The 15,466-nt window shown below is 51.0% G+C and overlaps 4 protein-coding genes across 4 annotated transcripts; 2 read left to right on the forward strand and 2 right to left on the reverse strand.

Annotated features, from left to right (window-relative positions):
• Nucleotides 1–925: 925 nt before the first annotated feature.
• BROUX77_002883 (uncharacterized protein) lies at nt 926–2,527 on the reverse strand (the record flags this gene model as incomplete). The annotated part of the gene is made up of 3 exons (XM_073747472.1): nt 926–2,016; nt 2,086–2,390; nt 2,469–2,527. The coding sequence occupies 3 exons, from the start codon at nt 2,525–2,527 to the stop codon at nt 926–928; spliced, it is 1,455 nt and encodes a 484-aa protein (XP_073607965.1).
• A 637-nt stretch (nt 2,528–3,164) lies between these two features.
• Nucleotides 3,165–4,643, forward strand: BROUX77_002884 (uncharacterized protein; the record flags this gene model as incomplete). Its single annotated transcript, XM_073747473.1, has 3 exons — nt 3,165–3,577; nt 3,700–4,135; nt 4,485–4,643. The coding sequence occupies 3 exons, from the start codon at nt 3,165–3,167 to the stop codon at nt 4,641–4,643; spliced, it is 1,008 nt and encodes a 335-aa protein (XP_073607966.1).
• A 576-nt stretch (nt 4,644–5,219) lies between these two features.
• Nucleotides 5,220–11,039, reverse strand: BROUX77_002885 (uncharacterized protein; the record flags this gene model as incomplete). Its single annotated transcript, XM_073747474.1, has 4 exons — nt 5,220–6,072; nt 6,134–10,807; nt 10,891–10,913; nt 10,980–11,039. The coding sequence occupies 4 exons, from the start codon at nt 11,037–11,039 to the stop codon at nt 5,220–5,222; spliced, it is 5,610 nt and encodes a 1,869-aa protein (XP_073607967.1).
• Nucleotides 11,040–13,147: 2,108 nt separating this feature from the next.
• On the forward strand, nt 13,148–15,466 carry BROUX77_002886 (uncharacterized protein; the record flags this gene model as incomplete). The annotated part of the gene is made up of 1 exon (XM_073747475.1): nt 13,148–15,466. The coding sequence occupies one exon, from the start codon at nt 13,148–13,150 to the stop codon at nt 15,464–15,466; it is 2,319 nt and encodes a 772-aa protein (XP_073607968.1).

The raw sequence follows: 15,466 nt of genomic DNA on the forward strand, positions 1-15,466 counted from the left end.
TAATTGTGTTTTTGACTTCATCTCATGAAGTTAATCATTTCAGGCAATAATTATCGTCTTTGAAACTTTGGGACTACCACATGAACCTCTCTTGGCGCATACCTTCCATCGGCCCGTTTGTATAGACTCTATCAGCCTATTCTTTTCTTGAACCTCCAGCTCGCCTTTCTTTTATTTACCGGTTGTCTCCCCCGCCTTTTTCTCCGTTGCCACGATCCTGGTCCCGCCGAGTCATTTTTTGGAGGCTTTCTTGGATCCGCCGTCTTGTTGTCTCGTGAAACAAAGTAGTAGCGGGCTGATAATATCCATGGTGATGGATTTTGCCGGCAATAAGCCAGGATTTTAGATCAATGCTACGCTGTAGGCTGAGAGAGGAGCCGTCTGCTTAGTTGGGCACATGCAAGTATACAAGTACGTAGTGCTAGTCGCGCATGGCCCCAGGGCGTGTCTACAGGTATTTATGATGGGAGGTTTGGGTACTAGTCGGGATTCAGAGGTTGGGATACCGGAGTTTATGAGTCTGTTAGCCAACCGGCATCCGATTCTATAGCGGAGTTCCTATATCTAGAGGTGTCGTGTCATTAGGCTCACTAGCTCGGTCTAAGCTAGCTACGTAGGATTATGAATAAGCACCACGTGTGTCATTACTTGAGCTTGTATAAGTCTGTGAGTCGCGTTTATATTATTGTTATTATTCTTCAATAGAGCTGTAGTCCCATCAGAGTTCTAGACTGAATGTCCGGAAAGACACCGACACGCCCCCATTTTATCATGCCCATCTTATTCCCGCCTTTCCAGAAGTGTCCCGGATAGAAGAGACAACAGGATGAATTTAGGCCAAGGCCGAGTCAACGTCAGCACATGCGTCCCGACCCTCTATTGAACGGAGATGGGCAAAACATTCAAGTCTGAGACCCCAACCTTCTTAGTAAACATAGGGGATAACCTTGTAAGGAACCTGCTTCTTGTACTCAAGCCAATCATCACCGTACTTCTTGAAGCACTTGTCGTCATCACGGCCCTCGCGGTGAAGGAGTAGTGTCGCAAAATAGAAGACATAAAAGTAGGTGAAAATGGCGCCCCAGCCACGTGCAGCATCCTGCACAACCTCACGGCCATCCAGCATGATCAGCGCACCCTCAACACCACTTCCAGCAGCCATGATCGTGTAGCCGGCAATGCCGGTGGGCAGGGAGTACGGCCAGCTCTGAATCCAGTCACCAAGGTAGTTGATATGGCGTGCCATACCCCACCAACCGGTAACCAGCAACCTGCTGCCGGTCTTAGTGGTGATGTACTTGAGGTGAGCGACGCGGGGGGAATCAGGGTTGCGGCGAAATTCATTCTTTTCCGTGTTGGACAAGCGGAAGATTGAGAAGCCAGTGAGCAGAACAGCAAAGGTAGCAGCCAGGCCGTAGGGGCCCAGGGTAACAGGATACGTCGCAAGGTAGCGTGTTTGAGTCGAGTATAGGAAAGGTACCCATACCAAATCTCCAAAGGACAGCATGTTTCCAAAGCCATCCAAAGTAATGTCAATCATGGTAAGAATGGCCGGCTCATAGTACCAGGCATCGATAACGTACAGGGTCTGGATGCAGGTGAGGAACACCATGCTGTCCGAAACGTAGCCAAAGTTACGGTACTGTTTAGCAACCCAAGTAAAGTTGCAGAGAGCCCACATGAGCAACCCAGGGCGCAACTCGCACCATTCCTTGATATCAACCTCGCCGAAGAAGGGGAGGTTCACACGAGGGTTCAGTTCACGGCCGATGAACCAGTCATACAGGATGTTGCCAGTCTGGCCACCAATAGCAAGTTCGCGCATCTCCTTGTTGCCAGGCTTAACACTGAAGCTACCGACATATGAGTAGGTTGCAAGACCATAGGCAATGATCAGATGCGAAGTCATTATTTGTAGATAGTTGTCGTCGATGTAGCGCCACACGATGAAGTCAGCGCCTTCGGCGATCGTTCCGGAGAGACAGGCGGCGAGGATAGCCATGTTGCTAGTGAAAGCTAATACAAGAGAAAAATGCGTTAGAGCGGTACTATGAAAGAGTGTAGCCAGGCGTATTCACAACTCACCATTGCAGCGGTACTTGAGACGGCCGCCGGTGACAAGCTCAGTGCCAATAGCAATTTCTGCAGGAAGAATGGCATATAGGAACAGGTTGACAATGTAGTAGGCAATAGTCACGCCGAACACATTCAGATCGAAGAATCCAAGCAGGCCGTTCTCAGGCCAGCCCACCTCGATCTTGAGGCGCTCGATGTCGAGCGATTTGGGACTCAGCACCGACGGTGCAGGACATCCCGAGATGTCATTGCAGAGGAACCAGAAGATGTATAACAGAATAGGGAGGCCGAAAGAGATTCCAAAGACACCAATTCTAGGTCGCGACACGGGGTTAGCTTACGGGCGCTTTCCAGAGACATTGCGATGAGTTTGGGGCGAGGAGAAGGCTTACGGGCCGCCAAATTCGTAGTGCCGGGCCGGCAGCGCCGACGCAGGTGTTTTCGCAGGCATGGCTGAAGCAGTAGCGCAGTGTAGAGTATTGGAGCAGAAGTTGGATCGCGAAAAATGCGTGTCAGCAGAAGAACGACAGATGGTCATATGCTTCCGGCGAGTGAAGGAAGTCAAGGCAGAACCCAGCGCCAAGGGGTGCGGTGCGCGTGTCGTCGAAATGCTTGCCTAGTATTCGTGTTCGTGATGACAGGAAGGAAGCTTACAAGGCAACGCTAGCCCCACTTCAGGTCTCCAGCGCTGCTAGGGTCTAGAGGCACAACCGGCTAGGGTTTGCGCGGAGTGGCCGGGGTTTAGCCGCCGCGCCCTGCCATGCGCTGATACCAATCGGTGCGCTCTATTTAAAGCACACAGCTAAGTTTACCAGTTTATATTACATTACACATTGTGGATTGCGTGCATCACAAGCCGACCAGCTGCTTTGTTGTCTCTTTTCCGGCGTACCTTTTTTAGCCGTTGCTTTTTGTCTCCTTTAAAACCGCGAGTGGAAGTTTCTGCTTGCCTCATTCTGTTCTTGTTTCTTTCTTCCCGCTGTGAGGCTGTTATCTTGAAGTCTTCCATGCCTGCCGCCAAATCTGCCGCTGCAACTCGACTGAAATAACCTCGCACTCTTCCGCCTCCCGTACATTCTACCGCAGCCATGGCGCGCCTGTCGCTCGGCTCTCTGCTTCTTGCGCTGCTCTCCGCCAGCCCGCTGTGCTCCGGCGCCGCCACAAACACCGCCAGCACCACCTCGACATCGTCATTAGCGACCCCCGCTTCGTCCTCGTCGGCGCCCCCCGCAGCCTGCACAGCGACGTCAGTCTCGACATTGGGCGGCTTCTTTGATCTGCGACCAGACATTGCCGTACCAGCTGCCAAGGATGCGCCCAAGGTCAAGGGCGTGCGCACCACAGACTACGAGGCCCGCGGCTGGGACTACGGCTACAACTTCACGCTCAACGTATGCTCGTCGGTTGTGGCTCCAGTGAAAGACGTGGTTGGCGTTGATCAGGCTCAATGGCAGAACGTTAGTGCGTATTATACGCACGAGGATAAGGTGTATTCCTTGGGGTGAGACTGCGATTTTTTTCTTTGTCTTTGTCTTTGACTTCCATTCCTTCGGTCCTGCTCGCAGGCCATGGCCCTATCACACTTGACCTTGAAACTGACATATCCCTCTTCCCATCTCTCAGCCAGGAATCCATGAACTTACAGGGCCGCGGCCGTAAACTCGTACTACAATACACCGATGGATCTCCCTGCGATTCTCCATCCTCGTCCTCATCCGAAACGACCGCCACGACCCGGCGCAAGTCCGCCACCATCTCGTTCCTCTGCGCCAGCGACCCGCTGGTCACCTCACTCGTCATGACGTTTGTCGGCGCCGATCCCGACCAGTGCGCCTACTTCTTCGAGGCGCGGTCCTCGCATGCCTGTCTCTCCGCCGAGCCCCAGCGCCCCGGCTCCGGCTCTGTCGGCCCCGGAAGCGTGTTTGCCCTGATTGCTGCCATCGCCTTCTTGGTCTACGTCCTTGGTGGCGTCTTCTACAACCGCACTGTCGCACATGCGCGTGGCTGGCGCCAACTGCCTAACTACGCCCTGTGGGCTGGCGTGTGGAGTGTAATTTGCGTATGTCTGTCCTGTGGCAGCCGCCGGCGCCGGTGGTAGCCCCCACGCTCTGCCTTTTGCCCATTTTGTGCCCATTGTTTCTTTTTGCGCTTCCCCTTTCGTGGCATATTTGCTTCAGTCCTGTTATGTACCATAATATTTCCCACATGTACACACAATATGTTCGTTTTGCTCTCGTCTTCCACCCGTGTATAGACTCTTGGGACATGACTGTGATAATGTCTTGGCGGTGTCCCTTCAACTCCCCTGTCACTGCCCCTCACAAAAAAGAGATTTTGTCTTCTGCAAGTATAAGGAACTGTTCTGACAGGATTAAACCAACCCTTTGCTCTTCTTTTCCCGCCTACAGGACTTTGCCACCATCTTCATGGCTTCTTGCGCCCGCTTTCTACCCGCGTCCAACTCGTACGGCTCGGCTCGATACCGCCGCCTGGCCCACTCGCCCTCTCGTAGTCGTGAAGACGAGAACCGTCTTATCGACCAGCTGGATGAGGAATGGGACGATTGAGTCTACGACAACTCTCTCTGGCGACAGGTGAGTGTGCGTATATTATACCAACCACAAGTTGTTTCTTGGGGGCTTGTAAATTCTAATCGGACAGGCTGCTGGCAGCAGATCGGCCCTCATGTAGGTTCAAATTCGGGTGTTTTCTTTTTCTTTTGTCTCTTCACTCTGGTATTATCTTAGACGGCGTTTAGACTTGTGTCCTTCATGTATTTCCCATGTCTTTTTGTCCAGCTGTTTTAGTATTCTGTGAATATGCCCTTTCAGCATCATGTCCGTAAACCATAATTACCGAGGTTGTCATTGGCTAGTAGTGTCCCGAGAAAAAAAGTGGGACTAACGGGGTTATCTTTCACAAGGTGATCGATCATGCGTTGACAAATATCAAGTGTGGGTTTGAATCACCAAATTCCTGATTCTGATTTGTCACTTCAAAACCCACAAGGAAGTTAACAGGAGGATACTATAGTAGCAAGCCAAAATGCATTTCAAAGTATATATTTCAGTAACATTAATCAGTCAAAATCGCCCAACATCACATATAATTTCTATAACTACATGGTAGCTGTAGCATTCTTTCTACTCTTTGATATCTGCCGCGAGATTCATCTTCATGATTGCATCTCTAGTCCAATCATCTTCATTCAGCTCGATAGGTGCTCCGTTGTTGAGCCACAATGGATCACGACCGTCAATACTCGGGAGGGGGCCACTCAGGGTAGCCGACATAGATTGGCCCGTCATTGAAGTCTTGGTAGAGTCCGCTGCGACCGAAGGACCAGGACCAGGTATCTCTGAGCTGTTTTTTAAGCCAAAATCAAACGCGGGAAGACTGCTACCCGCCTGTGACGGGGCGTTGTGGGCAGAGGCGACGTCTGGAGCCATGTTTTGGGCGGGCACTGGAGACACAGGCGATTGCTGCGGCTGTTGCTGCGGGTAGTACTCTGCCTGTTGCGCCTGGCCGGAGTACTGTTGTTGTTGTGCCATGGCTTGTGGTACCATTGGCATGGGCGGTACTTGGGAGTTTCTCATAGTATCCAATCTTGCAGACGAGCTAACGGTGGACATGCGTCTGTTCGCAAGCGACGGTTCATGGCTACTCTGGAAACTGCTCATGGAGGATCTACCGATTGCATCCCCGCCAGGTCCAAGCGGCCCGCCATCCAGGATGCTGGGATCAGTGCTGCGGATGGCAAATTGTGCCAGTGTAGGCATAGTGCGCTTGATCCAGCCAGCCAAAATCTTGCCACGCTGCTTTTCACCTAGACGGGAACGGGGAAAGGCTCCCTTCTCGACAAAAGCTACAATGTCAACAATTATTTGGTGCTCATTGAGCACAGCATTGACAATGACAGGCACGATGGAAGCTAGGTAGGGGCTGCGTGGAACCTCGGCCAAAACGACGACAAGGCCACCAGCTTGGAAAACCGCACTATATATACATGTTAGCATTTCAAAAGGACTACTACCTGTCGCAGGTTGCTTGAACTTACCATCCTCCGGGTACAATGCGGCGATGCGAACGCTCAATTGAAGTCTCAATATCCATGGGGAAATGGCTGAGGCCGTTGATTTCAAAGGTTTCACCAATGCTTCCCAGAACGAACAAGACCTGCATTTCCACCAGCGCACCACCAGGGCCAATAGGCCGGCTAACACTGTGGAGGAAGCCCAAATCTCCTGTGCGAACATAGGCAATGTTGGGATCGCCATCGACGGTACGCCCGTTGAAGCGGTCTACATCAAAGCCAGACTTGGAGCCGTAGAATGACTTGACACAGGCTTCACTATCCACCCAAATCTCGCCGTACTCGCCGTCGTGACATAGCGTGCAACTCTCAGGATTGACAATGGCAATCTGTGTTGAAACAGGCACCATGCCTGAATCTTGCACCAACAAGGCTGTTTTACTGTCTGTGCCAGGATCCAACGGAATGACAAGACCACGGCGGAGAGCGCGGGTGTCAAGCCACAGCTCAATAGGCTCAATACACATGTAAGAGCGCGAGGCAATCATAGGATTCAGTACGTGCGAGTACACCGTATTGATGGCAGTGCGATCCAAACCGGTCGCCGCAAAGTGCAGGCGCACCTTTTGGAAAACATCGACACGTGGTCTACCATCTGCTCCAATCATCATGTTCTTCATCTCATGCAATGTGAATCCCTTGGCTGTCATTGAAGCCATGGCATGGTCGAGCATCTGCGGCGTAGCGTACGTATCCTTAATCTTGTAGCGAGACAAGCTAACAAAGAGTGACAAAGGCTGTTGCGCAAACTCGACTGGCGACAGAAGATAGGTCGGGGTGCCGATATATATACCCATGACGACGGAGTGTAGGAAACCAAGGCCAGTAGTGCTCCGCACACATCCAAGAACGGGTCGAGAGCTGGTCATCTGGCATGTCTCCTTTTGCACCTTGCACATGCCGAGAATCGTATCGTGGCCGAGCTGCACAGCAATACGCCGTTGGTCAGGGGTCCAATAGGTCCAAATAACTACAGGCCACTTAGGTTGCACCCACGCAGGGCTCATAGTGAGACCAAGCTCTCGAGAGCCATTGTTTTGACGAGGCGGCTTAGTAGTGTTGTACACATTTGGCAGACTAACCTTGGCAATACCAGCAGACTGTTTGATGTGACTGGCTACAAGCTTCATCTTTAGCAAATGGTCGACGTCCTGGTTAACTAACACAGCCTTGACCTTGTAGTCTGAAACAAGGTGCAGCAAAGCAGGGACATCCTCGCGCAGACGGTTCTGGTCCAAGGGAGCCATGGGGATGATAACTAGGCCTAGAGTAATACAGGCATGAACTGCAAAGACAAACTCTTCGGAGTGGGTGTACATCAAAATGATGTGGTCGCCCGCCTTGACCTTTACCTTATTACGGAGATAGATTGCGACGGCGGCCACCTTCAAGTCGAATTTCTTCCAAGTGACACCCTTCCCCTCTCTTCCTTTGCTGTCTATGGTGCAGTAGGCCAGTTCTTCAGGCTGCCGGGCTACACGCCATTGAATAAGATCTGTAATTGACATGAAGTTGTTCAATGGCGTTGACGTGCGGTCATCCATGACGACTTCGCGTCGGTCAATGCCCGAGTACTGTTTGTCGGCTGGCATGAGGATATCTGATCTAGAGCTTGACGCCAGAGGAGACCAGATACCACCAATAGGGTCGACACCGATCGGCAGGTTCAGCACAGCATGCTCAACTCCAAAGCGCACGTGAGCACAGGGAAGATTACCAAGGTCAAAATCTCGACGACATAGCATGTTGCCGATCTCCCGGCGTCCATTACGGATAACTCGAGGCAAGCTATTGGGGGGACTGATCATCACGCAGTACAACCGTAGATGATGGTCCTGCATGAGGACGTCCATGCATTTTTCAGCCAGGCTGTCCAAAAGAGGAGGGTCAAGCTGTCGAGGGGCACCACCTTGTTGGGCTGGGGCTGTTGATGCAGCATTAGACTCCACGACCAAAATAGGGAGATGCTCTTCGTTTACATAGACATCGAAAGCTGAACAGTCGTATACTAGCTGAGTCATGTTCTTGAGAATGCTGACAACCAAGTGCTGCACAAAGAAGTAGCGGTGTTCAGCTACTTCTGTGCCATGTTCCATCCACTCTACTTTTTGGCGGATGCGGTCCTCATACAAACCTAGTACAAATACCTTGCCCTCAATGACTGTGCCCAGGAGACCAGTCCGAAGGAACTCCGGCTCGATAGATGTTGGGGTTGGGTTGCCAGGGTCGAACTTGTACGGCCGAGCATGGAATATTTGCTCTGTGTGTTTGGGTAGAGCCCAGAAGCCACCGGATAGAGACGGCGAGTCTACCCAGATCTCGCCAATAGCGTGTGAAGAAGCAAGAAGCCCAGTCTCAGGGTTGACTACTGCCAGGGTAGCATCGGGGATTGGATAGCCAAAAGCACCAACACGTACTGTTGTCGCGTCATTAGCTCCCTCTTTGCGAGCCTCGTCGCCAATGGCTACGACAACGACTTCGTTGCTCTTGAGAGCCTCACGATCTAGAAGCACTTCGCCCAGTTCATTCTTAGCCCGAGACTCGGTCTTCGTCGTGTTGCCGCCCCCCAGAAGACTGCCAAAGCCGCTTGTCGCAGGCTTCTTTTCCTCTTCCTTTTCCTTTTCACTTTCGCTATCTTCCGAGTCCTCGTCATCATTGAATAACTTAAGAGGAACGCCCATGCGTTCTTCTCCACCAACCCAATCACGCACACTAATAACCATGCCTCCATGCTCAGGAAGACAAAGCATAGGTGCCACAACCTCACGAGCTCGAGGGTTGCGGAGAGGTCGTAGCCAACGGTCGGCTAAAACTTCATGGAACTCGCAGTTGACAGTCAAGGTATCAATTAAGCAAAGCTTGACGCTCTGGAAATTGGGTTCCATGCCCTTTTTGTAGTTTCGTGTAGACATGGGGTCGGTTTGATAGTTGCTGACGGCCTTGTTGAGCCCCGAGTAGTCGGCTACCATCAAAGTTGCTTTGTACTTAGTGATGATGTGTGCATAAAGTCCAGGCACATCAATAGCCTTGCTCTCCATCCACACAGTGGTGTGGCCACCATAGACACCATACAGAACACCTAAGATCATACCAATGCCATGGCGCGGATCCAAATACGACAACAGAATCTCGCTACCAGGATTTGAAGCCATGAGCTTTCCATTGCGGTCTCGTAGATTGCTGCCGCTGAACGTGTCTCTTGGTTTGTTACTCGGAACAGTTGTCGTGATAGCGCTGAGACAAGCCATTTGATGCATGATTGTGCGATGGCTAAGAACAACACCACGGTGGTCGCCTGTAGGGCCGCGGGAGAATTCGATATAGGCAAGATCTGGAACTAGAAGAGGCGGGAGATCGTCTTTCTTCTTGGGGTGAAAACTGCCAAAATCATTGGTTTTCCACCACTCAACACCCTTAGGCCACGACAGCTTTTGCATGTTGATGTCTCGCTGAAACATCTTGAGGTTGGTGTCTGTGGTTAGAGCCAAATGGGCCTGGGTGGATGTAAGAATCATGTTTAGGCGCTGGTAGTCCTCCAAATCGTTGATGGGGACAGCCACGACTCCGGCAATGGAGCAGCCCAATAGTGCAATAGCAAAGTCTATAACTTCAGTATCGCGATAGATGAGTGCTACTCTGTCGCCCTTGTACAGTGTGCTCTTGTCTCTGATAACCTGGGCTACCTTTTCGGCTCTAGAGGCTAGCTTATCCCAAGCAATAGTGCCAATTTCCTTTCCTTTGCTATCCAACACCCAGTATGCGGGCAGCTTGGAATTGGTACGCCCGCGATACCTTAGAACGGCAGCAATATTGTCGAACTTTGACATGGGCTCATTAAGGTCGTGCGGGTCATAGATAGCAAATGGTACGTCTCGTGGTTCGAGGGGCATCTGATAGTCCAAAGCTTCTGGTGGTGGCAAATCTCTAGCACTGAGCATAGGAGGTGCTATGGCCGCGGTTGGGGAGAAGGTCTCATTGGCGGAGTATCGTTGAGGGCCCCCGTAGTCGTCGCCTTGGTCGTGTGATTGCTGGCCAGCAAAGTCGGGGAAGAAGCTCTGTGAGTCCATGGTTCCAGCGTGGCTATCATAGGACTGTTGTGGTTGGTGATGGATTCTCTGGTTTTGGGATATACTCCCCTGTCCCATTTGGTCGCCATAAGCCATTTGTTGGTCTGGATTGAAGGCATAGTCGGCTGAAACCATGGTCTGAGTTCGTGATGGGTCTATCACTGAAGAACCCTGGCCAAGGCCCGCGCTCAGGAATAGAGAATCCGGTCTTTTGGAGGCGCTATGGTCGACGGTCATGGGCACACCAGGTCGCAGAGAGGAAAGGGCCTGGAAGGCAGATTCTGAAGGGACATAGGAGGCTCTCCGCATACTGTAAGAGGAGTCGGGACGCTGACCATGGGAGACTGATGGGGGGCAGCTACCGTCATCCACGCCAACGGTGGAGTCAAGCTGCGGAGTGATTGAGAGGCGACGGCTGGAGCTGGCAGGATGCGACGAGTTGTCAGGCGAGTGGATTTTGAGCCTGCCCGGCCGATTCTGAGGGGGCTCGACAATGAATGGGGGCGAGTTGGGGGCACTGGAGTCGGCATATTGAAAGTGCGTTAGGAGCTGCAGCTTGCGCTTTTGGTAGCTAGATGACGAGAGCAAGGGTCAGTTTTGCAGGTTCTTGGCGGATTGTACTGATAAGAGTAGAAACACTGTGGCTAGCCATACCCCTTCTGTGTGATGTCGCCTTCCTGTATTTCAAAAGATCAGGTGGTTAGTTCTTCATCTCCTCTCTATGCAGAAGTGGTGAAGCGTACCTCCAATTCGCGGTCGAGCTCGGCCAGCTGCTGTAGCAGCTCGGGTGGATAGTCGGACATGGCGGCAAGTGGTGATAGAAGAAGGCGGATAATTCGGCGGCAACGGAAACATGCAGTTGGTGGAGGGGCAGCTGGGCTGTGAGGGTGTGGCAAGGGACAACTAAAGTCGAGATACAGGCGGTTTGGGGCGAGATCCGGTCGGTGGTGTTGGCTTCAGGCTGTCACAGGCAGTGGAGGCCCAGGTTGTGCATATTAAAGCGGTAGTGCTGGAATTCCCAAGCCCGTGTTCGTGTGGGTGTTGGGCTGGCCCGTATAATGCGCAGTGGGGGTTGGTTTGCGTAGGTGAGGTTGCTAGGGCGGCGGCTTGAAAGGCGGAAAAAAAGGCTGAGCGATCTGTGGGCGAGCTAAATTTAGAATTTAGAAGACAGGTCCCGTGACGTAACTACGTGTCTGGTCTGGATAGAACATGCCGTCACCATGACAGCAGAAGAAAGACTCCGGAACGAGGGACTTTCAAAAAAGCGTGAGCGCTTATTGCGTTTACAAAAACTTCCTGTAGAAGCCAAAATAAGCTCCTGACTTGTTCAGCTCGGCCCGGGATGATTGCGCTCTTGTCTTATGCCACCCGCCGCCTTGATTCCGAAAGATCGCCGCCAACCTTCTCCCAGGGATGCTCCCTCGTCCGTGATCAGTCTTCAATGTTTACCTTCTGCAAGGGGCCAGTCTTCAAATAAGGACCCGCATTATTATTTATGTCTGTTCTCGTCACATCTCGCTTCCCCTTTTTGCTTTTCGTCGAGTCTCGAGTCTCAAGTTTGCTCTTCTCTGGAATAGTAGAAGTGTTTTTTTTTTTCATCTATTTTACACCATTCGGAGTGTTCATCATGCAAAAAATATTGCTCAAAAAATCCCCGCTTTTGCTGACCCCATTTATTCACTTCTAACCCTAATAGAAATCAAGAACAAGTGATTCCTCAATAGTGTAGTGGTGATCATACCTGCTTGTCACGCAGGTGACCTGGGTTCGATTCCCAGTTGGGGAGCTTTCTTTTTGTTTTTTTTTTTCCCCCAAAAACTGCCCCATATTAATTTACACCGCCTTTGCGATTCAGCATGTCCGACCCCACCATTCTGCCATCCCAGCATAAAAACTTTGACTGCAGCTTTCCAGTTTCAGATTTTTTATCCTTCTTTATATTACTTCCAGTTTCTGGAAACCCGACTCGTGGAGCCTCCTTTCACTTTCTCCCCCATGCTCTTCTTTTATTTTTAGCGTTAACTCCTTGTCTATCACCTTCAATGCCTTGCAGAGTTTCCTCCAACCCGGAGCCTCTGAACGGGCTACATTCCGAAGCAGACAAAGGAATTTGAAAAGGCATTGGCTGCCACGTGGGGAAGCTAAAGCTGCCTCCGGGTAGTTCTGAGGCGTCGAAGTCAATGTCCTCTTGGTTGAGCGAACAGTGGCATCTACGCCTCAATATTTTAAAAGGTAAACAAACTCGCCCTATACTTCACCCTCTCGTTCTTCTAGCCGTCCCTATCATGATGAGACAACACATTAATTCACAGACCTGTTCTGAACTTCTTTGTTGATAATGATGTACTTTGTTCTGATTCTTCCTCTCCACTCTGGAACTTTCTTACGCATTCGCAGTGAAGAGCATAGGCTAACCAGTTATTAGAACCCACGGACATGCTTGTCTTAACCATAGTTTGGCAACAGACTTAGTTAATTCAATAATTATTATCCTCTCTCACACTTTGAACACTCGTGACTTGACTCTATTTTGGAACATGTCTTTGCTTCTTTCATGATTCTTCATACCAATGTTTTAGTGCGTCCTCTTTGTAGAGCCTCCTCTATCTTGAAAGAGACTGCCTTATAGACCAGCTCGTAGTCCCGTGGCCATTGACGTCATGCCGGCCGTCTTTGACCGTAAATTCTTGCAATATTCTTTGTGTTCCCGAAACATAAAAATGAAATGACTTCCGTGTTCTTCGGCTTGTTTTTCCTAATGTGTTTTGCTGTTCCTATGGTACTCGGCATCCTATCTTGATGTCCTTGTGCCTTCTAATATCGACAGTCCTCGACGTTGGTCGTTCATGATTCTATCTACAATTTTCCTGCTTGTTAAAACCCGCTCATATCACCCCTCAACCCTTCAGTCATGGGATCTCCTGCAGCCGAGCATCCATCGGTGTCGCAGGCGGAAGAGGGATTGTTCTTCAGCCAAAAACACTTTGACAAAATTGTAGCCGAAATGAGTTTTGATCTCGAGACTACATCTTCCCCGAATGCTACTTCACACGGTTCACATGCAGTCATGCCTGCTCCAAGTACCGACATGTACTCTCCCGGTATTAGCTTCGAAACTCCACAATCAACCTCCTCCTATGGCTCACTATTCAGGAGTCCAATCAACACTCAGTCATCTTTGGAAGAGAGACATACTTGTCCTAACAACACCGACCCTTATATTTCTGTCACTAACTCTCTAGGTGAAGATGGACGCAATACCCTGCTTCTCCCCCGTCTTGATGAGCCTCAATCTCATGTTACACCACCAAAGGTATCACAGGTTACTTCACAAGCTCCTTCACAAATCTCAGATCCACAGCCTCTCAAGCAGACAACGTCAATTCCACTTGATAGTACTCCTACACAGCCTACTTTATTACTCCCTAACGTAACCCTGTCTGGTAACTCATCCTCTATCCAGTCCCAGCCAGAACAGGAGCAGCGCACATACGGCCAATTGTCCACTATACCTTCCATTCCATCCCTCGAGGTCCCAGACTCGGCGTATCAACCCCAGGACTTGCGTCAGACCCAGGAGTCAAACACTGGTCCAGATACCGTTCCTGACATTGATGACAGCCTTTTCATGTTCAATGACGATACGTTTTTGACCGAGCCCTCCACAACTTTCCGGCCTAGTGTCCGATTTTCGGAGTCAACCATTGCTCGTGATGAGGGACGAGGGGCCAACAATATCGGCAGTGCTCAACACGCTCAAGTTCACGCTATGAGGCAGAACAATGTTACACCAAACCAACATCACCAACGCTCTAAACTGAGGGGTAACGGATCTTCGATGACGATCCCCCCACCTTATAGCGGTATACCTACTAGCATTCCATATGGAATGACGCATCCCATGAATCCACAACTCGTCATGGCGGTGAATGGCCGGAATCACTTCTATCCAGTTCCTGGTATAGGCAGTCAATGGGGCAATAGTGCCCCGATGGCATATATGCAACATCCAATGATGTATCATCCTATGCGGCCCTCTCAGATTTATGGCCTTGAACAGCACAGGGGCAAACGCCCTAAGCTACAGCCTATACAAACGAACGGGCTTCCCCAAAGCTCCCAGGCTGCCGGATTGATTTCCGAGGTCAACAACTCCAAAATCCTACAGACCCCGTGGATGCGTGCGCAAACACCAGCCTCAGCCCTCAAGCCATATCACAAACTTCCAACGGCGCCCCAATCATGGGGACCACCTGAACGGCCAACTCTATTCAGGTACACAGGTCAAGGCCAGTGGCTTCCTCCATTAAAGTTTTCCGACGAGGAGCTGCGCAGCTATGTCCAGGGTTTTGTAAACGAGAAGAGCTCTACCCGTCGACAGCTCAAGGCGTGGATTCAGTCAACACCGGCCGAGAAGAAGAAATCAAAGCATCTACAATGCCGTTGGGCCGACTGCCCAGCCCCAGGCTATGAGATCCACGAAGGCTTTTTCCGTGTAGCCTTTGACGAATTCTCGGGTCTCCGAGGCGAAGAGCTGGATCCCTTTACAACGACCGGCTGCATACATCTGCACTGCTTCGAGAAGGTTTTTGACATTGCGCAACTGCATTCTCTTGGGATCGCGGTGGCCGACCACCGCAAGTTCCCCTTTGAAGCATCGAATCCATTCGCGCTTGATAATGGCAACATTCTACTCCGCGAGACCTTTCGCAGCTGGGCCCGCGACATTCTAGCAGACTTCAATAGCAATGGAGTTGAGCGTGTTATTGACCGCGAGGATAACCTGTGGTTCTACCTGACTCAGACACTCGTTGAGTCTATGCCTCCCCGGCTCCAGAAGCGTCTTTCAGAGGATCCAAATGCACTGGTCAAGCACATGGGCGATCTTGATAGTTTTGCGCAGTCGCGCCGAACACCCGAAACGCAACGCAGCTACAAGATCCGTAACTCGGTCGTTGAGATGTTCAAGAACTCGAAAAGGGGCCAGAGTAGCACCAAGTTCACTCGGAATGGCGAGCCGGAGGTTGTGGACCTCACATCGCAGCTAGAAACTCTAAGGCCAGTCCCGCGTACATTATTTGGTAATGATAATCGCGGACACAATGTGTCGCCGTCGCCTCAATCTACATCAGCCTTTAACCACAGCACAAAAGGCAAAAACAAGCGGCAGGCTCTCTATATGGATACACCCACTCCCAAGAGATACCGTACTGTCGGCCACTCTGTGTAG

This window comes from Berkeleyomyces rouxiae (genome assembly GCF_048999995.1).
Source record: "Berkeleyomyces rouxiae strain 22BRR77 chromosome Unknown BrBRR77_ptg000002l, whole genome shotgun sequence".
NCBI classification, from domain to species: domain Eukaryota; kingdom Fungi; phylum Ascomycota; class Sordariomycetes; order Microascales; family Ceratocystidaceae; genus Berkeleyomyces; species Berkeleyomyces rouxiae.